The sequence below is a fragment of the Dipodomys merriami genome, unplaced genomic scaffold (genome assembly GCF_024711535.1).
Source record: "Dipodomys merriami isolate MVZ:Mamm:240054 unplaced genomic scaffold, mDipMer1.0.p SCAF_84, whole genome shotgun sequence".
NCBI lineage: Eukaryota > Metazoa > Chordata > Mammalia > Rodentia > Heteromyidae > Dipodomys > Dipodomys merriami.
Genome location: NW_027206446.1, coordinates 4,085,865 through 4,110,011, shown reverse-complemented (window position 1 = coordinate 4,110,011; position 24,147 = coordinate 4,085,865). Strand labels below are relative to the sequence as shown.

Sequence of the window (24,147 nt, the reverse complement as noted above, 5' to 3'; positions counted from 1 at the left end):
AGTTCATGCCTTTAACCGCAGCAAGTGACTGACATATCCATCTCCAACATAACCAGCAAAATAGCAGGCTGGAGGCCAGGCTCACGCGGTAGAGGCCCAGCAAGTTGAAAAAGCATGAGGCCCAGAGCTCGAGCTCCAACACTGGCCCCCGAAATAAACCAACAAGCAAGGGCGGCGGTGATTCATAGATTATCACATAGAGTTATTTGAGATACACTTCGAGGAGTGATCACACCACCCAAGCTACGTGTTAGTAACAGCAGAGAGAGTCACACCTTCGTGAGCGCATCTGGTGATTGCCAGGACAGAGTAGCTGTTAGAGGAGGGGGATCTCTCCCGCTGAGCGGCGAGTTCAGCCTCTGGCGGACGGGGACTTGCTTCACGCACTCTGGTTTAGGCATACCTCAAAGGTGAGCTGGTTTTTCTCCTTGTCCCCGAAAGGAAAGGGCTGATTGACCACTTCCTTCAAGTATTCTTCAACAAACTCCATCGTCGGCGCAAACTTCCTCTTCATATCGTTTCTGGAGGAGTCCGTTATGGAATCGTATCTGGGGAGAAAGATGACACGTCAATTTGCTCCACACGCTTGGCCTTGGCGGGCACTCGAGCTGGGCAAGGTTGCTTCCAGCTGTCCTCGGAGCCGAGATCAAGAGGCCGTGCCCCCCCCCACTCCCCATCTCAACCAACGGCGGGGCAGGGTGGTACCACGTGCCAACCAGCTACGCAGAAGAGCAGACGGGAGAGGATCACCATCCAGGCTAACCCCAGGCGTACACAGAGCTCGGCGTCCACACGTACCCACGCCCCTCAGGAGAGGGACGGCTTACAGGCAGAGCGCCTGCCTACAGGTACAAAGCTGTGAGTTCAAACCCCAGTACTTCCAACAGCGTTAAAAGGCCGACCACACGCCGTGCTGGATACTTCGGTGTGCGTGTGCGTGGCTCGGGGCCGTTGTGAAGGAAATAATCCACACAGAGCTCACGGGAACACCATTAGCTGCACGTGCTGGCTTCCAGGAGGAGGCTCCAAAGAGACCTCCTCCCGGCGCCGGGGGCTCACACCTGCCGCCAGCTACTCGGGAGGCAGAGGTCTGAGCACGGAAGCCAGCCCGGGCAGGGAAGTCCGTGAGACTCGTATCTCCACCAAACCAGCCAAAAGCCCGGGGTGGAGTTATGGTTTAAGTGGTAGAGCACCAGCCTCGAGTTCAAGCCCCGGGATGAGAGGATCTGATGGGCAGGGACAAGGTGAATAGTCTTTCTTTGTTTTTCTTTTTTGTCTTTCGGTGGTGGGGCCCGGGCGCTGTCCCTGAGCTCAGGGCTGGCGCTCCACCCCTTGAGCCACAGCTCATGGGAGGCTGTCCCGCCCGGGCTGGCCTCGAGCCCCGGTCCTCGACGCTCGGCCATGGCCGGGGGGGGGGGGGCACCCGGGCTGGCCTCGAGCCCTGGTCCTCGGCGCTCAGCCGTGGCAATGGCCGGGGCCAGGGCAGGGGGGGGGTGCACGTACTCGTGGATGGAGATCTTGGCCGGGATCTCGGTCCAGAGGCGCGCGTAGCGCACGGGCACCACCGACTCCTGCGGGTCGCGGTCGGCGTGCATGTGCAGCAGCAGGCGGCAGAAGGAGGCACGCAGGGCGAAGGGCAGGCCCGGGTCCGCCACGCAGCGCAGGATCAGCTCCACCGGCAGCTGCGCCGAGATCTGGTTGATGGCCAGGTACTGGCGGTCCAGGCACATCCTGGCGAACAGGTTGAGCTGATACCTGGGGGGGGGGGGGGCGGCCATCACTGCCTGCCCAGGACCCTCCCCCCCCGCCCCGCTCCAGGGCAGGCGGCCCAGGCCCCAGCTTCTGCCAGACTCAGCCCAGGCTCCAGAGCCACGTCGGCACAGAGGGGACCGCGGCCCGTGGCCTTCGCCACGCCATCTCGGTCAGGGGGGGGCGTCTGTGAGGTTAGTTTTGGTCAGTGGGGGGACTTGAACTCGGGGCCTGGGCCCTGTCCCTGAGCTCAAGGCCAGCGCGCTACCACGTGAGGCACAGCACCACGTCTGGTGTTTTGTTTCTTGGCGGATACATGGAGATGAGAGTCTTACGGACTCTCCTGCCAGGGCTGGCTTTGAACCCCGATCCTCCGATCTCAGCCTTCTGAGTAGCTGGGATGCCAGGCAGGAGCCACTGGCCTAAATTCTGCCCTAGACTGATAGAACCTGGCCAGGGTCTTGCTCTCCTGAGTGGGCCTGTGAAGAGCTGCCTTCAGCGTTAGTAACCACGGCCACATCCGCTGAGACCCAACGTCGTATTTGTTCTAAACCGCTCAGAGCCGGACTGGCCGCGCCTGACCAAGCCAGGCCGGCCTTCTGCCCCTCAAATGGGTCCTACGCGCTCTCAATCCACCACCGAGTGCTGAGCTGCATGCCCTGTCCCCACAAAGCAACACACCAAGAAATGAGCAGGAAACACGCTGCGAAACACAAACCTCCCTTCTGAATGTCTCAAGCCGTCCTAAACACTCAGCCAGCGCAAAACACAAACCTCCCTTCTGAATGTCTCAAGCCGTCCTAAACACTCAGCCAGCGGGACCCGACAGGACTCTAGAGTTTCACAGAATCGGTGGAAACCACACAGAATGGGAGCTCTCGCTATGACTCACGCCTGCGACCTTAGCTATTCAGGAGGCTGAGATCTGAGGCCCGACAGTCGGAGGCCAGCTGGGAGGAATGAAGAAGAAGAAAGCCAGAAGCGGAGATGTGGCTAAAGTGGAGGAGCACCAGCTTTGAGAGAGAGAGCCAAGGCACCGTGCACAGGTTCTGAGTTCAAGCCCCAGGACTGGCACGAGAGAGACAGAGACAGAGAGACAGAAAGAAAGAAAGAAAGAAAGAGAGAGAGAGAGGGAGAGAGAGAGAGGGGGAGAGAGAGAGAGAGAGAGAGAGAGAGAGAGAGAGAGAGAGAGAGAGGAGGGAAGGAAGGAAGGAAGGAAGGAAGGAAGGAAGGAAGGAAGGAAGGAAGGGAGAGAGAAAAAGGAAGACAGACAGACAGACAGTGGGGGGAGGGAGGGAGGGAGGGGGAGGGAGGGGGAGGGAGGGGGAGGGGGAGGGTGGGGGAGGGGGGAGGGCGGGGCGGGGGAGGCAGCCCGGCCGCACCTGTAGTAGGTGAGCACCTCCAGGCTGGCCTTGCCGCCCTCCCGGGCCTCCTGGGCCAGGTGGCGCACGGCCTTCCCGTGCGGCTCTCGGTTGCTGTCGATCCAGTACAGCCACACCTCCTCGCTGTCCACGTCATCCAGAAGGAAGTCGCCGTCCAGGTCCTCGCCCTGCATGGAGACCAGCCTGGAACAGCGACACACGCAGAGCTGTGAAGAAGCGTGGTCCTAGCTGCCGTGCGTGCTGGGTGTGTGAGTGTGAGTGTGTGATGTGTGTGTGTGTGTGTGTGATGTGTGTGAGTGTGTGATGTGTGTGTGTGTGATGTGTGTGTGTGAGTGTGTGTGTGTGATGTGTGAGTATGTGATGTGTGTGAGTGTGTGTGTGTGTGAGTGTGTGATGTGTGTGTGTGATGTGCGTGAGTGTGTGTGAGTGTGTGTTGAGTGTGACGTGTGTGTGAGCGAGTGTGAGTGATGTGTGTGATGTGTGTGTGATGTGAGTGTGCATGAGTGTGTGTGGGTGTGTGTTGAGTGTGTGTTGAGTGTGATGCGTGTGTATGTGTGAGCGAGTGTGAGTGATGTGTGTGATGTGTGTGTGTGTGATGTGTGGAGTGTGTGATGTGTGTGCATGTGTGATGTGTGTGAGTGTGTGAGTGTGTGTGTATGTGTGTGTATGATGTGTGTGTATGTGTGGAGTGTGTGATGTGTGTGAGTGTGATGTGTGTGATATGTGTGGTGTGTGTGAGTGTGAGTGTGAGCGTGTGAGTGTGTGTTGGTACTGGGGCGTGAACTCAGGCCTGGCGCTCTTGCTTGGCTTGGTTGCTCAAGGCTGGCGCTCTACTACTCCAGCACAGTTCCACTTGCGGCTTTGGCCAGGTTTAGTGGAGACGGGAATCTCGAGGGTTTGTCTGCCAGGACCAGCTTCGAATCCTGATCCTTGACTCTCCACCTGCTGAAGTAGCTGGGATTACAGGTGTGACCCACCTTGCCTGGCACAATTTTTATTTACTTATGTTTTGCCGGTCCTGGGGCTTGAACTCAGGGCCGGCACTTGAGCGTCTTTGGCTCAAGGCTGGCGCTCTACCACTTGAGCCACAGCACCACTTCTGGCTTTTTCTGTGTCTGTGGTGCTGAGGAATCGAACCCAGGGCCTCATGCATGCAAGGCAAGCACTCTACCCCTGAGCCACCTGCCCAGGCCCACGGGTGCAATTCTTTTTAAGTTTCCACGGCTTAGTCTCCACGCGCGCGCGGCTTACTTGGTCTGGATGAGGATGTCGGCGTTGGCAGGACTCAGCATGAACTTACAGATGAGTTCTTGTGTGACGGGAATGGCTGTGGTGTTGGACACACACAGGTCAGACAAATAATCCAGAAACCTGCCAAGAAAAGAACCGATCAGAGAGAAGACGCCACGTGGTCGCAGCAGAGCCACGGTTTCAAGTGAGAGGCAGAGTTTTGTCGGTTTGGTTTTGTCTGTTGCAGGGCTTGAACTCAGGGCCTGGGCGCTGTCCCTGAGCTCTTGCTCAGTGCTCTCGAGCCAGGGCTCCACATCCCGTTCCCTGGTGGTTACTTGGAGATCAGAGTCTCACGGACTTTCCTACCTAGGCTGGCGCTGACCCACAGTCCTCAGATCTCAGCCCCCTGAGAAGCGAGGGTTGCAGGTGTGAGACCGCGGGCCCCCGCCCCTTCCCACCTGGGCTCCCGGTTCCGCCGGAGCAGGCTGACAAACGTCTCTATCTCCTTTGCCGTGATGTGTTTCTCTAGGAGTTTCCTGTTGTTGTGCAGCAGCGCGGTGATCGTGTCTTCTGCCAGAATATCATAGCCGATCTGGGACTGCATGACGCAGAAGTTCTTAGCGATGTATTCCTACGGGAGGAAGAGCCGCAGCAGGTGAGCCTGGCGCCGTGAGCGCGCCGGCAGCGTCTGGCTTGTCGGGCAGTTCGTGGGAGATGGGAGTCCCATGGATTTTCCTGCCTGGTCCGGCTTTGAACCCTGATCCTCAACTCTCGGCCACCTCAGCTGGGAATACAGGCGTGAGCCGCGGGTGCTCGGCCTGCACTAATGACTTGCAGCGTGAGTGCTTCAAAACCCTTTGTCGGTGGGAAACCCCCAAAACAAAACTCACTAAAACAGTAATGGTTTCATCCTAAGTAGCTCAGGATTCCGCCAGCCTAATGAAAGCCCTTCTCTGGAATGGATCACGTGGTATTTCATTAACGAAGCCTGAAATCCGCGCGGGCAGCTGCAGAGCCAGGTTGTTAGGGTTGATTTCCTCTCGTGCACATGCTCCAAGGTGCCACACGACCTTCTCCTTACATTCATGACCATATGGTAATATTTTAATAAGCAATCGGTGGAGATCAAGACCCCAGCTACACAGGAAACTAGTATAGGGGGACCACCGTCCCCAGGCAAAAACTTGATACCCCGCTTAGAAAACGCCATGTATCAGCAGGCATCCGTGGGGAACGCCTGTCATCTTAACTAGTCAGGAGGCTGAGCTCTGAGGATCTGGGTTCAAAACCAGCCCTGGCAACAAAGAACCTGAGACTCTTACTTATCTCCAACTGAGCAGCACAGCGCTGGAAGTGGAGCTGTGAATCAAACGGTAGAGCACCACCAGCCCTGAGTAGTACCCGGGCCCTGAGTTCAAGCTCCAGTATGGTGTTAAATAAACAAACAGCAGGTTTGCCTTAGGTGGAAGTTACTGGGACAGATCTCTGCAAACAACACTGCCAACGGCAGCACTGCTGTGGCCTTTCAAAACAAAGGCTGGGTACTGGCTAGCCAGTTAAGTCAAGGAAACGTCTGCCGGTAGCGTATCACTTCAAAGATGTGCCTTGATTTTCCCACCTTATGACTGCCATAGTCCTATCTGGGCAGAGGAAAAACTTCCACGATGTAGATAACGAATTCGATGGGATCAGAATAACTACGTAGTAATCAACAGAGACTTGACATTCACGAGATCTGCGATGACACTAAGTCATGCGTGAACCCTGTTCTGACGATAAAATGCAGAACAGCATAAAGGGAAAGATAACTAGTGCAAAAAATGGCAAGTTTTTGCACTTACATTCTACAATCTGGCTCTGACAAACATCAGAAAGGCATTTCATGTAAGCTGTGTGTGTGTGTCTGTGTGTGTGTGTGTGTGTGTGTGTGTGTGTGTGTTCACTGACTTCAGGACTTGAACTCAGGATGTCACACTCTTGCTTGGCTTTTTCCACTCAAGGCCAGCACCCTACCACTTGAGCCACATTTTCACTTCTGCCTTTCTGCCGGTGAATTGGAGATAACGGTCCCTCAGACTGGTCTGTCCTGGCTGCCTTTCACCCATCCCCTAATTGTAAGGCTGTCCTGAATTACAGGCAGGTGCTCGACTACTTGAGCCATGACGCTAGCTTTGGTTGCATTAATTATTTTTCTCGTGGGGCCTCCCTGCTTTTTCGTTCATGCGGGTCTTGTACAATGATTCTCCAACCTATCCTCCTGGGAAGCTGAGACGGCAGGCGGGAGCTACTGGGCCTGGTCTTCTGATCCTCTTTACGGTGCTCATCCCCAGGCCCCTTGTCCAGCGGGCGTTAATTTACCACGCACACATCAGGCGTTAGGGAATCAGAGTCACCCGGTCTCTCTAAGTTCATATTGAAGAATAAAACAAAAACCTCGCTTGATTATGAAACATTTCAACACTAAATAAAATCTCCTGTGGTTCTTTTGTGGTACTTTTAAGTTATAATTATCCTTTAAGGCCTTGTATGAAGGAGTTTCAGTTTAACACATCCGTGTGTGAAGACAATGCCCCGTGGTCCATGTCAGCCCTTCCGGCATTCCCCCTCCTCCCTCCCCACCTCACTCCATTTTCAGATACACACATTGCAGACAATGACTGTAATCGCCCACCCGCCTCCTCCATCCATCTGCCCTCCCTCCTCCCCTGGATTTTTCTCCCTCTCTTTGACACCACATTTCTGGTAGTTATTCTGTTAGACAGTAAGTCAGCTGTTCAGAGGAGTTATACCCTAGACACGCTCCCCTGCATTTCACACCTCAGTGAAGACGTTCGTGTGGATCTGACTACGATCTTGCATACATTTACATATATATATAAAGTCTGATCTAACTTCCACAAGTGAGAGAAAAGGTGCGTCTCTTTTAGCCTGATTTATTTCACCCCACGTCCTATTTTATTGTTGTTGATTTTTTTCCAGGTCCCTCTGTCCATTTCCTTGCAAATGACAGATGAGAAAAATTCCACTGTATAGAAAGACAGGCCACCTGCTCTCGACCCATTCATCCACTGCAGGGCTGGCTCCGGTAATTCCCGCAGCAGTGGACATGGGTATGCGTGTGGCTTCACCGGATCCAGACCTGCAGTGCCCTGAGGTCCCTGTCCCAGAAGAACGTGGCTGCAACACAGCGTGGGTCTGTGATATTTCCACGCCTCTCCACGCTTCCTCCACCGTGGCTGCGCTGGGTTACACTCCCACCACCGGGAGAGGTTCCTTCCTCCCCTGGCACCCTGCACTTCCCTAATTCCCACTCATGACCAGGAGTGGCCAGGAGGGGCCAGGAGGGGCCAGGAGAGGCCAGGAGAGGCCAGGAGGGGTCAGGAGGGGTCAGGAGGGGCCAGAAGGGGCCAGGAGAGGACAGGAGAGGACAGGAGGGGTCAGGAGGGGCCAGAAGGGGCCAGGAGAGGACAGGAGGAGTCAGGAGGGGCCAGAAGGGGCCAGGAGGGGCCAGGAGAGGCCAGGAGAGGCCAGGAGAGGCCAGGAGGGGTCAGGAGGGGTCAGGAGGGGCCAGAAGGGGCCAGAAGGGGCCAGGAGAGGCCAGGAGGGGCCAGGAGGGGTCAGGAGAGGCCAGAAGGGGCCAGGAGAGGCCAGGAGGGGTCAGCAGGGGTCAGGAGACGCCAGGACAGGCCAGGAGAGGACAGGAGGGGCCAGGAGAGGACAGGAAAGGACAGGAGAGGACAGGAGAGGCCAGGAGAGGCCAGGAGGGCCAGGAGAGGCCAAGAGACACCAGGAGAGGCCAAGAGACACCAGGAGAGGGCAGGAAAGGACAGGAGATGCAGGAGACACCAGGAGAGGGCAGGAAAGGACAGGAGACGCAGGAGAGGCCAGGAGAGGCCAGGAGACGCCAGGAAAGGCCAGGAGAGGACAGGAGACGCAGGAGAGGCCAGGAGGGGCCCACGCCCACGGCCCACCTGGTTCTTCCGGTAGTCTTGCTGGGAGTGGCGCAGCACGCGGTAGCAGAGCCTCAGCATGTATTTGTACGGGGCATACCGCTGGTCCCCCAAGTCCTCCAGTCTCAGCATGGAGCCTTCCCCAGCCTTCTCCTTGAAGGGCGCTTTCAGAATCCCGAATACCTGCCGGGAAGGGAGGGAGCCCCAGTGTGAGTGAACCTGTTCCCATTGTCTTTACTCAGCTCAGGACTCAAAAGCTCCTGCCCTTGAGTGCCTTTGTCAGCTCCAGGCGGGTGCTCTACCACCTGAGCCACAGCCCCATCCCAGCTTTTTGGCATTTCACTGGAGATGAAGAGTCTCACAGACTTTCCTGCCCGGGCTAGCTTTGAAATGCCATCCTCGGTTCTCAGCCCCCTGAGTGGCTGGGATGACAGGCGTGAGCCACCAGGGCCAGCTAAGCACGGAGTCTAGCCTGGAGGTGACGGATTCTCTAACCCGACACCTAGACTGTCGCTCCTAGGACAGCCTGATCAAGAACCAACCACCAAAACCACAACCAGACCTCAAGTGTAATAAGGGTATGGTTGGCGTCGTTTGTTACGCAGCAAGAGGTGACTGATACCAAAACCTTCCTAATATACAACTATTAAAAGCAAAACCTCACCCAGGTACAACCCACCTGGGCCAAGATGTTCTGCTCCCTCATGAGCTTCTGGCGCTCCCGGTTCGGCTTCGTGACAACCACATCCAGGACGTCCTGGCCATTGTTGGGCACGTCAGCCACGAAGAAGATGAGGTCCTCCAACAATTTAGTTACAAATCTATCCGCATAACGGAAAGCAACGGTTCGTCCTCTGGAGCTTTTGGGCCTCTTTTTTCTTTTTTCTTTTTTTTTTGAAGCTTGACTGCACTCAGGAAGGACTTACGAGAATTTAAGGGTAAAAAATTCTTTAATCAAGATAATGCCAAAGGCAGGAGCCAGAGGCTCGGGTCGGGGCCCTCGGCTGGCTGGAGGCTGAGATCCGGGGATCGCCAGCGCCCCCAGCTGGCCGGAGGCTGAGGTCTGGGGATCGCCAACGCCCCTGGCTGGCCGGAGGCTGAGGTCTGGGGATCGCCAGCGCCGCCGGCTGGCCGGAGGCTGAGGTCTGGGGATCGCCAGCTGACGCCAGCTGAAGCTGGCGAAAGGCCACGAGACTCAATTGGTAGAGCACTGGTCTCGAACAAAAATGCTCAGGAACCGCGCCCAGGCCCTGAGTCCGAGACTTGGTAAGGCCCAAAACTTAAAAAGAATAAAAATAAAGAAGTCGCATGGACCCGGAGCACCATTAAGAAGAATAAGGCCGTGAACCGTAGGGGTGTTGCTTAGCCCTGGCCAGGTACACAGACGAGCGGAGGGGAGGAAGGAGGGGGTGGAGGTGTGCTCAGAGGCCCTCAGGAACCCCACAGCGCCCGTCCAGGCCCTGGCTGGCCAGCAGGAGGCTGTGGACAGGCTCGGGCCCGGTCAGCTGCCACGGCAGTGAGCACTGCGCGGACATGTTGGAAGTCCTGAGCTCCCCGCCCTCCCTAAGGCTCCCCAGCCCGGGCTGGGATTATAGGCGTGAGCCACGGCGCCCGCCCCTCTTCATCCTGAGCCAGGTGCGCGTCTGGAGAAGGCGCTACATGCTCGGGGGTTCCAGTCTCCCCCCGGAACGGGCCCGGAGGAGCAGGCTGGGAGCCGCTCGCTCACCTCCTCTCGTTCTGCGTGATGGTGCCCTGCTCCAGTTTCATCACCGTGGTAGCCAGCACTTTATTGGCATCATTGGCGAAGTCTAAGTCGCGAACCTCTGACAGGGGCACCGACAGGATGGCGAAGGCCTCCTTGTCTTCTTTGGTTTGACAGGTTCCGATCTGTAAGGTTTTTATTTATTAGTCACCCATCCATTCATTCATTTTTCCCAGTCCTGGGGCTTGAACTCAGGGCCTGGGCACTGTCCCTGGGGTTCTTTGGCTCAAGGCTGGCGCTCTACCATGCGAGCCACAGCGCCCCTTCCGGTGTTTTCTGTGTGTGTGGTGCTGAGGCATCGAACCCAGGGCTTCGTGCATGCTAGGCGAGCACCGTACCACGGAGCCGCCTTCCAGCCCTGACAGAGGGTTTTTCTGCCCACTTCCTGCCCTGTCCCCAAAGGGCCCCAGGACCTGTGTCCCCTGCACACTTGTGCTTTGACTTTCAGCAGAGCACAGAAGGTGTATTTCTCTCTAGAACTTTCTGTTCCCTTCTGCTTCTCCCACTCATGGTGCTATCTGTGCCCATATCCCCCCCTCCACCATGTAACACAGCCATGTTAGGGACAGGGAGAAGTGCATGCTGGGTAAGATTTGTGACAACCGTCCTGAGTCCTTCCCTGTTCGAAAGGAGCATTTCCCACCCCGGCTCTGAGAACATGGCGCTGGGCAAGACGCAGCAATGGTACCTTCAACATCACGGGCCGCTCCTCCTCCCCGTCAATGGGAATGCCAGTGCTTGTCACCCAGGTGTTGGTACATAAGTGTCTTAACCGGACGTATGAGTTCCTAAAACCGAAGGGGCACAAGCCAGCGCTGAGCGCACCTCCCACCCACAAGGCCCGCGCTGAGCGCACCTCCCACGCTTCCCCGGACACACTGAACATCTTCGTGTGGCCAGATCGCAGTTCAGTGATTCACCCGAGTTCCCTCTGGTCTAAGGAAATCCACCGGGGCCAGGGCCGAGGCTGACACCTGTCATTCCCGCTTCCCAGAAGGCTGCGACAGGAGGATCACGGCCCGAAGCCAGCCCAGGTAAGAAAGTCCCTGAGATTCTGATCTTTCATTAGCCAGCAAAAAGAAAAAGCCGAAGTAGAGCTGTGGGCCAAGGGCTGGAGCGCCAGCCTTGGGGACAGAGCACAGGCCGAGTTAAACCCAGAGCCAACACACATTAAAGTTAGTTTTTTTCTGGATTGATTAAGTGAATGAGTAAATGAATGAGTAAAGTGGGGGGGGGGGTGTTAACAACACTGAAGTCCTGGTTGCTTTTCATTTTAGAAGCCCAGGCTCCTACATTCGTCTAAATAAATGGCTATCAAATCTTCATAACTTCCCTTTTCTTCTTTTCCAGCACTGCGACACCTCTGAAAATTTGAAAGTTTTCAAAAGTTCTAAAAACATTTCAGAAGTTGTTGAAATGTTGTATATTTAGGTGTGTACATCTTACATATTAACCCAGGCTGGGCAGGCACTGCTGGCTCGCGCCTGTCATCCCAGCTACTCAGGAGACTGAGATCTGAGGACTGTGGTTCAAAGCCAGCCCGGGCAGGATGTGAGACTCTTCCCTCCCATGAACCAGCAAAAAGACAGAGGTGGAGCTCAGCTCAAGTGGCAGAGCTCCGCCCTTGAGCAATAGAGCTAAGAGAAAATACGAAGAAAGGAAGAAAGGAAGAAAGGAAGAAAGAAAGAAAGAAAGAAAGAAAGAAAGAAAGAAAGAAAGAAAGAAAGAGAAAGAGAGAGAGAGAGAGAATAAGTTGTGTTAATCAATTCCCAAGACAGGCAACAGGGCTTTACAATTCCTCCCCTTCATTCAGGTTCTCTGACAGTGTAAAAATTATAATTAGTCTAATCGCTTTCATTCCTTATCTGCTGGAAAGGTATTCAAAGAAACCAACCAAGCAAAATTGTTCCTGGCCATAATCCTAGCGATTCAGGAGGCTAAGATCTGAGGATCAAGGTTCAAAGCCAGTGCACACAGGAAAGCCAGTGAGACTCTTATCTCCAGCTAACTACCCAAAAGGCCAGAAGTGGCCTATGGCTCAAGTGGTAGAGCACCAGCCTTGAGCAAAATAGCTCAGGACAGTGCCCAGGCCCTGAGCTCGAGCCCTAGGACCATACAATATATACACATATATTATATAAAATGTTATTATATAACTTACTATAAAATACATGTATTATATGTATTATAAAATAGACATATATATAGAATATAATATAAATAATGTACATTACATATTATTAGATACTATATGGTATATAATAGTGACATATTTATAAATACCATGAATATATGCATAATATAAATATATGTTATAGATGTGTCATATAAGTATGTTTATATTATATAAATAATGTTTATATATTATATATAAATAATACAAATACTAAATATAAATATATAAATGTAAAATAAAATATAAAGCTACAAGCATAATAACATAACATGTATTATGAATATACGCCATAGATTTGGTGTTACAGGAATTATTATACACAATGTAAGCGATGTGATTACGTACTAGATACGCTGTTTTGTAATGTCAGTATTCTGGTATGTTCTCTCAGGGAGCGAGGTGGGGGGGCAGCCTCTCCCACCTGTACACCCCCTGGCCTCTCCCACCCCCACCCGGGCTCTCCCACCTGGGCCCCCCCTCCCCCCCCGGCCTCTCCCACCTGGGCCCCCCTCTCCCCCCCATGGCCTCTCCCACCCCCACCCGGGCTCTCCCACCTGGGCCCCCCCTTCCCCCCCGGCCTCTCCCACCTGGGCCCCCCCTTCCCCCCCGGCCTCTCCCACCTGGGCTCCCCCTCCCCCCCCACGGCCTCTCCCACCTGGGCCCCCCCTCCCCCCCAGCCTCTCCCACCTGGGCCCCCCCTCCCCCCCAGCCTCTCCCACCTGGGCCCCCCCTCCCCCCATGGCCTCTCCCACCTGGGCTCCCCCTCCCCCCCGCCTTTCCCACCTGGGTTCCCCCTCCCCCCCAGCCTCTCCCACCTGGGCCCCCCCTCCCCCCATGGCCTCTCCCACCTGGGCTCCCCTTCCCCCCCGGCCTCTCCCACCTGGGCCCCCCCTCCCCCCATGGCCTCTCCCACCTGGGCTCCCCTTCCCCCCCGGCCTCTCCCACCTGGGCTCCCCCTCCCCCCCCACGGCCTCTCCCACCTGGGCCCCCCCTCCCCCCCGGCCTCTCCCACCTGGGCTCCCCCTCCCCCCCCACGGCCTCTCCCACCTGGGCCCCCCCTTCCCCCCCGGCCTCTCCCACCTGGGCTCCCCCTCCCCCCATGGCCTCTCCCACCTGGGCTCCCCCTCCCCCCCCACGGCCTCTCCCACCTGGGCTCCCCCTCCCCCCCCACGGCCTCTCCCACCTGGGCCCCCCCTCCCCCCCATGGCCTCTCCCACCTGGGCTCCCCCTCCCCCCCGGCCTCTCCCACCTGGGCCCCCCCTTCCCCCCACGGCCTCTCCCACCTGGACCCCCCCTCCCCCCACCTCTCCCCTCCCCCTCCCCCCACGGCCTCTCCCACCTGGGCTCCCCCCTCCCCCCCACCTCTCCCCTCCCCCTCCCCCCCGGCCTCTCCCACCTGGACCCCCCTCCCCCCCACGGCCTCTCCCACCTGGGCACCCCCTCCCCCCCGGCCTCTCCCACCTGGGCTCCCCCTCCCCCCCCCGGCCTCTCCCACCTGGGCACCAGGCAGTCGGCCCGCTGCAGCGTGGTGGCATCCAGCTCGAACAGGGAGGCGATGTCGCTGCCGTGGGGCACGGACACCAGCGTGTACATGATCTTCTCCCCGGCCTGCCGTCTCCTCCTGGCCGTGGGGAGGGCTCCATCTCTCTGGGGGGAGAGCACACATGTCTGTCTCCTCCACGTGGCTCACGGGCCTGTCCCCCCGCCAGGAGGCGAGGCTGCCCTGCGGCCCGACCCCACGGGGGCATGGGGGGCCCACGGGGGCACAGGGGTACCCCACGGGGGCATGGAGGGCCCACGGGGGCACAGGGGGCCCCCACGGGGGCACAGTGGGACCCCACGGGGGCACAGGGGGGCCGCAGGGGCACAGGGGGCCCCACGGGGGCACAGGGGGGCTGCAGGGGCACAGGGGGACCCCACGGGGGCACAGGGGGGCCCCACGGGGGCACAGGGGGTCCCCACGGGGGCACAGGGGGTCCCCACGGGGACACAGGGGGTCCCCACGGGGGCACAGGGGAGCCACAGGGGGACACAGGGGGGCCACACGGGGGCACAGGGGGGCCACAGGGGGGCACAGGGGGGGCCGCACGGGGGCACAGGGGGGCCACAGGAGGGCACAGGGGGGCCGCACGGGGGCACAGGGGGTCTCCACAGGGACACAGGGGGGCTGCACGGGGGCACAGGGGGCCCACGGGGGCACAGGGGGGCCGCGGGGGCACAGGGGGGCTCACGGGGGCACAGGGGGCCCGCGGGGGCACAGGGGGCCCGCGGGGGCACAGGGGGGCCCACGGGGGCACAGGGGGGCCCACGGGGGCACAGGGGGCCCACGGGGGCACAGGGGTCCACGGGGGCACAGGGGGCCCGCGGGGGCACAGGGGGCCCACGGGGGCACAGGGGGGCCGCAGGGGCTGTCCCCACACGGGGGTGTCAGGGCTCTGGCTGCAAATCCCTGCATCGCGGGATCATCCCCCCCTGCCCGCCCCAGGCGCCTCCAGCCGCAGACGCCGTGCCGGGCAGCCCCTCTCCCGTCAGCTCCAAGGTCCGGTCGCTGCTGGCCACGGGCTGGTGGCTGACACCTGTCAAGCCAGCCACTCAGGAGGCTGAGATCTGAGGACCCCGGTTCAAAGCCAGCCCGGGCAGGAAAGTCCATAGGGCTCTATGTCCAGAAAAGCTGGAAGGGGAAGGGTGTGGCTGAAGAGGTAGGAAGTCAATCTTGAGAAAAACCAAAAAGGCAAGCAAGGTGCAAGGCCCTGGGTTCAAGTCCCAGTACTGCCACAAAACAAAGAACAAAAAGCACTGGACAGGGCTCACTGGCCATGACTCCAGATAAAATGGCCCCAGAGGCAGAGGACCAACTTACTCCACGTCGTACTCAGATACAGAGAAAAGATGCTGTTACACCACGCGGGGTGTGAAGAGGAAAGAGCAAACACCATGCAAAGGTGCGGCCGCACAGACACGGCACCAACAACGCCGTGAGGGCAGGGCAGGAGCGACCAAGCCGTAGAAAGTTCCAGTTATGTACAAAGAGTAAGTCCTCCCCAGACACTAAAGAGACTTCCTCCAACGTCCAACTGCACTACACAGAATAGGAGTGATAGAAAGTTCTGGAGTGTAGATGTATGGGTCTTAAACTCAGAGCTGTAGGCTCTTCTTAGCGTGTTCACTCAATCACGTAAGCCACACCACTGGGTGACCTGGAGAAAAGAGTCTCAGGGTTTGTTTGCCCGGGCTGGCTTTGAACCATGATCCTCAGATCTCAGCCTCCCGGGTAACTGGGGTTCCAGGCGTGAGCCCCCGGCACCAGCTACAGCAATGCTACAAGACATTCTAATGCCACAAGACGTTCTAAACGCTCCTGGTTCACAGAGGGCACTGAAAAAGATCCAGCCCGTCAAGAAGAATTACTAATGGCGAGGCTGCCAGCTGGACGGCGGACGCCACGTGTCTGCAAGACTGGAAATAGCAGACGCCTTTCAAACACTGAATGAATATGGCAGTTTGGATCTTAATGGCCACTCTGGACACGTCTGTGCACCCTGCATTAACCTCTAGAGCATCGGCAATGGAAGGCGGTGTTTGGGAAAGGGTTCTAAATTACAAGGGGGAAATTCACAGTAATAATACGACAGGATAGGGGAAAACAAGAGAGGAGGAATTAGTGCAAACATGGTGGCCACCGGGCTCCACAGCTCCGGCTGTGGGAAACGGAGGGCTCACTGTCACAGGCCAGAGGTGAACTGCAATGGCTCCCTGGATTCTCCCCAGACAAAGCATGATTCCCGCGGGGCGGTAAAGGGGCTTTAACGTGAGGAGAAAGCCGGGCTCTGTGGCTCACGCCTGTCATCCCAGCTGCTCAGGAGGCTGAGAGCGGAGGAGGGAGGTTCGAAGCCAGCCCGGGAAGGAAAGTCCATGAGACTCTCATCTCCAACGAACCAGCAAAAAGCTGGAAGTGGGAATGTGGCTCAAGTGGTAGAGCACCGACTTTGAGTGGGAAAAACAAAAGCAAGAGCTCAAGGCCCTGAGTTCAAGTCTTACTACACACACGCACACACACACACACACACACACACACACACGCACACACACACACACACACACACACACACACACGCACACACACACACACACAGGTAAGCTAAGAAGCCCGTGAAAACTGCCTTCCAGGTAAGATGGTGACTCTTCTCTCCAGCATGCCTGCATGTTCAGTCATCCAGGTGTCCCAAGTTCTGGGTTCTCTCTCCCCAAAATGAATCTTGTTCCCTTCTGGAAACGCCACCTGCACCTGCCATTTCTCTCTCTCTAATGTTTCCTTGCTGCAACCCTCAGCCAAAAAGCTCCATCCAGATTCTAGTCATCGCCCTAAGCCCAACATGGATCAGCTCGGCTCCCTCGTCTTCTGATTTATCTTTTCTTTCTTCCACCAGCCAAGGCACAGACCCAGTAACTCGCAGCCTTCACACCTGCTACGGATTTTTCCATTCCTTCGTATAGAATCTGATGAGCGATAGTGGAGAGTTGGGGCAAGAAATCCACTCACCACATTTTTTCCTTCGTTCTGGGCATCTTGATAATCAGGATTCAGCTGTGGGGGGGGGGGGAACAGGAAGATTAGTTATGAGTTACTGTGAGCTGCTTATTAAAAACATGAATGATCCTTAATTCAGTTTAATCGTTCTTGACTAAGTTTAATGGCTAATAAGCTAACGAATGCATTGGTAAATGTTAAAAATCTGAACTCACACCCTGGTTGTATGAGGACTCAGGATACCTTTGAATCCTCGAGGGGAGGTGATGATCCCAAACTCTCTAGGAAGAGGCTGAAACTTGCCACAAAACCCACCATTAACCAATAACCTCAAAGCAGATTCAAAGAAGAAGAGAAGACTGCATGCAGCACTGGTGGCTCACGCCTGTCATCCAAGCTAGTTAGGAGGCTGAGATCTGAGAATCATGGTTCAAAGCCAGCCTGGGTAAGATCGAGCCTGAGATTAGTATATCTAATTAGTCACCGAAATCCAGAAGTGGAGCTGTGGCTCAAGGGGTACAGCACCAGCCTTGAACAAAGAGGCTAAGAAAGAGTTCAATCCCTGAGTTCAATTCCCAGTACTGGCACGCACGCACACACACACACAGAGCTTCGAGGTATTTTGCTCTTTTTCCCCCTCTAAAAATGCAGCATTAATTACTAAAATAATTAGGATAAGAATGACTAGAAGAAGGTTTTTAAATAAGGAAGATAAGGTGATATGACCGCTCCTGAATCTTTTAGGGCTTTGAAGAAAATGTTTCCTTATGCTAAAGTATAAATTATCAATCTGGCCATGGAGAGAGAACAAATATTCTCTTTAATCATTTATTCGATAAATATTAATAGAGAGTGTATAATGGGCAAGACCTTGGCACACAGCATATTAGCCAAAACAGCCTTATCATCCAGGAAGGAAAAATCGGCCTAACCTGAGTCAGCTATAATACAAAGGAGAATGTGACCAGAGATAAGACAAAATTGAATAATTCATAAATAATACAGGTGAGATGGAAGAGGGATCCGGAATGGGCAAACTGACGAAGGAATTATTCATGGACAGCAAAGCTTGCAGTAAGCCTTGAGAGATGGGTAGAATATTGAATGGAAAAAGGGATCAGCTCAAATCAATGGGGTCTTTTAACCACAGACACACTGGATAGACACACAGATGGATGGATGGATAGATGGGATACATATAAATATGTATTCTCATACAGATGGATGGATGGATGGGCAGGTGGATGGATGGATGGGTGGATGGATGGACAGATGGATGATGGGTAGATAGACAAATGGATGGATGGATGGATGGATACATGAATAATAGGTGGATGGATATATGGACAATGGATGGATGGATAGACGAATGGACAGATGGATGGATAGACAAATTAATTGATAAACAGCAGATGAATGGATAAATGGAGAGATGAATAAGCAGATGGACAAACAGATGAATGGATGGATGGATGGATGGATGGATGGAGGGTTAGACGGATAGATGGATGGACAAATATAATCAATCAGACAGAGGTCTGGGAATTCTTTGCCTCCAATGGTGTAGAACCGTATTCCTTTTTATCTCAGACTTCGCAATAGCTGAGATTAAGACTTGAACCGCCAATATACCATATGTATCTCACACAGAATATGTTATGTGCATATGTCTATGGCCTGTTACATATTCGTGGACTGTAAATCTGCATATACGCACATGCCGACAAGCCTCGTCACAGGTATACATACTGAAGTCTTTTCGTGTGCTCAGAGATTCAATAAAGAATCTCAGGATGAGGTGCAGGAAAAATAAATTTTTTAAGAATGAATTGCAGGGATTTAAAACTACAGCCTTAGCCGGGCACCGGCGGCTCCCGCCAGCATCCCAGTCACTCAGGAGGCTGAGATCTGAGGATCACGGTTCAAAGCCAGCCCGGGAAGGAAAGTCCGTGAGTCTCTTCTCTCCAATGAATGACCAAAAAAAGCCAGAGCTGGAGCAACAGCAGCCTTGAACAAAAAGGCTCAGGGACAGCGTCCATGTCCTATGTTCAAGCCCCAGAACTGGCACAAAGGAAAGGAAAAGAAGCCCTGTGACACAGCATTAACACAGAGACCCACACAAGAAGCCCTGTAACACAGCATTAACTCACAGACCCACACAAGAAGCCCTGTAACACAGCATGAACACTCAGAGACCCACACAAGAAGCCCTGTAACACAGCATTAACTCACAGACCCACACAAGAAGCCCTGTAACACAGCATTAACTCACAGACCCACACAAGAAGCCCTGTGACACAGCATTAACTCACAGACCCACACAAGAAGCCCTGTAACACAGCATGAACTCTCAGAGACCCACACAAGAAGCCCTGTAACACAGCATTAACACGGCATGAACACTCAGAGACCCACACTGCTCAGGTGCTTTGGTATTCGCGTTTAATAGATTCAATCCAAAGGTTTTTAAACAGTTAGAAAATAAGCTTCTAGCACCATCTGGTGGAGGTTTTGCCTGACTGCAAACGTTGGATCAAGTTAGTTTACCATACATGATCTACCTTGTTTGGGAAAAGATTATCAAAAGTTGTCGCCAGCTTCTAATCTCAGCTGCTCAGGAGGCTGCGGGGACCCGAGGACTCAGGTTCAAAGCCAACCCGGGACACACAAATCTGTAAGATTCGCCTCCAACTAGTGGGCTAAAAATTTGGATTAAAAGCTGTGGCTCACGTGGTAGAGCACCAGCCTTGAATAAAAAGGCTAAGAGACAACACTCAGGCCGTGAGTTCAAACCCCAGTACCAGCATACACACACAAAGGCAAGTTAGAAGGTAGCTACCAGGCAGACAGAAAGTAAAAAGGAGTCATAAAAAGGGTGAATTTGAAAAAATACTTACTTTTCATAATTCACCAAACTATGCGATTTTTCGTACGTGTTCCAGTCCTAGGGCCGGAACTCAGGGCCTGGGCGCTGCCCTGGAGCTTTGTGCTCAAGGCTAGTGCGCTACCACCTGAGCCACAGCCCCACTGCAGGCTTCCCCTGGACTCTTGGAGGAAAGAGTCGCATGGATTTCTTTGCCCCTAAGCTGGCTTCAAACCATGATGCTCAGCTCTCAGCCTCCTGAGTAGCTGGGATGACAGGCGTGAGCCACCAGTGCCCAGGCTTTTTTTTGCTACTTAATTGGAGATGAAAGTCTCAAAGATGTCTGCCTGGGCTCGCTTCACACTGGGACCCTTAGATCTCAGCCTCCCAGGTAGCTGGGATGAAAGGCGGGAGCTTCCAAAGCTTGGCTCATTGGCCTTTTATTCTTATTTAAGACAAGATTCTCTGCCCTGATGAGTATTTTCCCATCAACAGTAACTTCTGTGGAAGTGGCGCTGTGGCTCAAATGTTAGAGCGCTGGCCTTGAGCAAAACAGCTCAGGGACAGCGCCCAGGCCCTGAGTTCAAGCCCCGGGACCGGCACGCACACACAGACACACGCACGGTAACCTCTCCAGGTAGTTTTAAGGCATATGTGGTAACCCACCACTCACGAAGCTCTGGCTCATTGGGCTGAGCAGTAAACGATGCCCATGGCTGGGGAAAAATCAGAACAGTCTCACGCCGGGCGCTGGGGGCTCCCGCCGGCAAGCCCAGTGACTCGGGAGGCTGAGATCTGGGGATCACAGTTCTAAGCCAGCCCGGGCAGGGAAGTCTGTGACATGCTTAGCTCCAGTGAACCACCAGAAAGCCAGAAGTGGAGGCGTGGCTCAGGTGGGAGAGCGCCCGCCTTCACGGGGTCTAGGCCCCAGGTTCAAGCCTCGGTATCAGCACAATAAAACTCACCACAACAAGATTCATAGTGTCAAACAGCAACCCAGAATGGCACTGGCAGCGGCTGCTGCAGACGCAGTGTCTTCCGGGGGAATTCGATGCCGTGAGGGGTCATCTTACCTCGGCCGCCAGGTAGCTCCCTGTGGCCAGGTGTTTGAATCTGAACAAGCTGTTCCACTGGCCGGCGCCGCCGCGGCACGGGTCATGGTGGACGACCTGCGGGCAGAGAGGGAGGCCCCGCTCAGCGAGCCCACGGTGGGCGAGTGTCCAGCACCCGCGTGGCAGACATGGACAGATGGACGAACGGACGGACGGCCGCTCACACCCCACGCGGCAGCCACACGGACGGACAGCCACTCACACCCCACACGGACAGACGGCTGCTCACACCCCACACGGACGGACGGCTGCTCACACCCCACAGGGCAGCCACACGGACGCCTGGCGGCTCACACCCGTCATGGCAGCGACACGAATGGACAGCGGCTCACACCGTCAGCCCAGCTCCGCGGGAGGCTGGGATCTGAGGATGGCAGGAAGAAAGCCATCTCCAATAAACTACCCCCAAAAGGCAGGAGTGGCGCCGTGGCTCGAGGGGTAGAGCGCCAGCTGTGAGCCAGAGAAGTTCAGGGACAGCGCCCAGGCCCTGAATTCAAGCCCCAGGACAGGAGGAGAAAGACTGAAAGACAGAAGAGAGAGAGAAAGGGGGACAGAGAGGAAGAGAGGGAGGGAGGGAGGGAGGAAAGGAAGAAAGGAAGGAAGGAAGGAAGGAAGGAAGGAAGGAAGGAAGGAAGGAAGGGGAGAGAAAGGAGGGAGAGGGAGGGGAAAGGAAAGGAAGGAGAGAAAGAAAGAAAAAGGAAGAAAGAAAGAAAAGAAAAAGATAGAGAAAGAAAGAGAGAGAGGAAGGAAGGAAGGAAGGAGGGAAGGGAGGGAGGGAGGGAGGGCATCAAAGATAGATAGATAGATAGATAGATAGATAGATAGATAGATAGATAGATAGATAGATAGATAGATGGATGGATGGATGATAGGATTTCAGTGGTGTAAGTCCTCTGAACAACTAATTTACAGTTTACCAAAATGCAGAAGGAAGCTGAGCCAGAGTGGTCGGAGGAGGATTGCTCCAGGGAACAGGAGCAGGATGCGCGGAGCGGGGAAGGGCGGGCGAAGGCAGTGGGTGCATCCCCGGCCCCGTGTGGACGTGGAGCCCGGGGTGGGGGGAGGACATGGGGGTGAGCCAGGGAAGGGGGCACCGTCCACACCGACGCGAGGACCGGAGGCCCCTCCGCACAGCCACTTAAAGACAACGCGAAAAAAGAGCCAGGCCCCAGTGCTCAGCCATCAGCCAGCTACGCGGGAGGCTGGGATCTGAGGATCGCGGGTGGAGGCCAGCCATCAGCCCAGCTACTCGGGAGGCTGGGATCTGAGGATCGCGGGTGGAGGCCAGCCCGCACGGAAAAGTCCAGGACGCTCTGAATCTCCAGTGAACCCACCTGTAAAAGGTGCTCAGGGACAGCACCCGGGCCCCAAGTTCAAACCCAGGACTGGCACAAAAATAAAAACTGAAAAGAAATATTAGAAAAGAAAAAGAGAGCCAGGTCTTGCATGTGCACACACACGTGCACGCACACACACACACACGCACGTACATGCACACACCTCTATTTCCCAGAGAGCTTTCGAGCTGGTGGCGGACGTGGCCGACTGACGCAGGGTGGTCCGGAGGAAAATATGCTGCTTCTTCTCATATTCGTCGCAAGTGAGGAACTTCTCCTGCTCTGCGTGGAACAGTCTGACCACGTCGCCCTGGAAGAACAGGTCGAGGACACCCCGTGTCCAGCATGGGGCTGGGCGGACCGAGCGGCAAGCCCGGCCCCCGGGCTCGGGCCCCGTGAGCTCCCGTGAGCGGCTCTGTGTTCCCAGGCAGAGCAGCTCGGGGAGAAGCCACAGGGGCGTCGAGGGACGGGGTCCCACCGTCAGCGGCGAACCCCGGGCACACCTGGACTCAGCTTCTAGAACTTTATGAAGACCATCTTCGTCCCTCCCAGAAAAGGTCCAGTGAGGCAGATACTTACTCCTTTCAAGACGTCATCCCGATAGGAGCTGAATTTCATGAACAAGGTGATCTTCCAGCTCGTGTTGCAGTTAACCGCGTTCACCTGGCTCGGAACCAACGGGAAGGTGAGCGGGAATGCTGCGGGGCTGCACGGGGCTCAGGGGCGGACACGTCCCTTGCACACAGAGCAGATGCCGCAGAGCCACGTGCACAGAAAAAGCGGCGCTGTGGCTCAAAGGGTAGACGCCAGCCTTGAGCAAAAGAAGCTCCAGGATGGGCCCTGAGTTCAAGCCCCAGGGCTGGCAAAGAAAAAGAGCATGTTATTACAGGGGACCCACAGGGGGAAAGCAAAGGAAGGGGTAACACTGTCCGTAAAAGCACTGTCCTCATTACCTGACTTGTGCAATGCTGAGCCTTCTACACAGGCTCATGCCGGTCATCCTGGCTCCCCAGGAGGCCGAGATCCGAGGATTGTGGACAGGAAAGTCTATGAGACTCTCACCTCCAATGAATCACCAAAAAAAGCTGGAAGTGGCGCTGTGGCTCACATGGTATATGCACATATACATAGTACCGCCTAAGGACTACTCACAAACAATTACTAGCTATCTGCACATCCTTTGGATTATTAGCTAGCACACTTAGGATCATGGAACTCACTTCCTTGCAGCCCGGGTTGTCTAGGAGCTGGATGTTGCTGGCATGAAGAGGCTGCCCAGCGTTCACGGGCATCAGGACAACTTTATCCCCGACCACGATCTGTAATCAGAAAGAAATCGCCATCAACACACAGCGCAGCCCGGCCTCTCCGAATGGAGGCTGAGATCGGAGGATCGCAGTACAAAGCCCGCCGAAGCAAGAGAGTCTGTCGGCCGCTCATCTCCAATGTACCAGCAAAAAGCCGGGTGTGCAGATGTGGCTCCGGTGGTGGAGAGCTAGCATGGGGCAAAAAAAAAACAAACTCATGGACACGGCCCAAGCCCTGAGTTCGAGCCCCAAGAACTGGGGGGAGAAGAGTAGGGAGGGAGGGAAAAGGAGAGAGAAAAAAGAGAGAGCAAGACAAGTACTCTCTGCTGCTCTTTGGAGTCAAAAGACAGATAAGTAAGTGGGCACCAGTGGCTCACAGCTATAATCCCAGCCACTCAGGAGGCTGAGATTTGCGATCACAGTTCAAAACCAGCCCGGACAAGAAGGTCTATGTGGCTCTTACTTCCAACAACTCATACATCCACCCAAAAAAAGGAGCTGTGGCTCAAGTGGTAGAGCGCTAGCCTTGAGCAAAAGAACTAAGGGACAGCGCCCAGGCCCTGAGTTCAAGCCCCAGGACCAGCACAAATACATATACATATACATATACATATACATATACATATACATAGATAGATAGATAGATAGATAGATAGATAGATAGATAGATAGATAGATAGATAGATAGATAGATAATATCAGCTCATGGCTTTCTCCAATAATTATTCGCTAGCTATTTGGTGGCAAGTAG

General features: G+C 55.2%; 1 protein-coding gene across 2 annotated transcripts in view; it reads right to left on the bottom strand.

Annotated features, from left to right (window-relative positions):
* The window catches only part of Itpr2 (inositol 1,4,5-trisphosphate receptor type 2), a 171,018-nt gene that overhangs the window by 103,715 nt on the left and 43,156 nt on the right, over positions 1-24,147 (bottom strand). For both annotated transcript variants that reach the window (XM_070011588.1, XM_070011589.1), the window contains 15 exons: positions 23,310-23,408; positions 22,669-22,752; positions 22,253-22,399; positions 20,714-20,809; positions 16,790-16,834; positions 13,745-13,896; positions 10,762-10,861; positions 10,038-10,198; positions 8,991-9,132; positions 8,333-8,494; positions 4,820-4,992; positions 4,383-4,502; positions 3,132-3,314; positions 1,504-1,755; positions 404-548 (listed from right to left, as the gene is read on the bottom strand). In XM_070011588.1, coding sequence (XP_069867689.1) covers positions 404-548; positions 1,504-1,755; positions 3,132-3,314; positions 4,383-4,502; positions 4,820-4,992; positions 8,333-8,494; positions 8,991-9,132; positions 10,038-10,198; positions 10,762-10,861; positions 13,745-13,896; positions 16,790-16,834; positions 20,714-20,809; positions 22,253-22,399; positions 22,669-22,752; positions 23,310-23,408 — 2,061 coding nt within the window. The remainder of the gene's footprint in view (positions 1-403; positions 549-1,503; positions 1,756-3,131; positions 3,315-4,382; positions 4,503-4,819; positions 4,993-8,332; positions 8,495-8,990; positions 9,133-10,037; positions 10,199-10,761; positions 10,862-13,744; positions 13,897-16,789; positions 16,835-20,713; positions 20,810-22,252; positions 22,400-22,668; positions 22,753-23,309; positions 23,409-24,147) is intronic.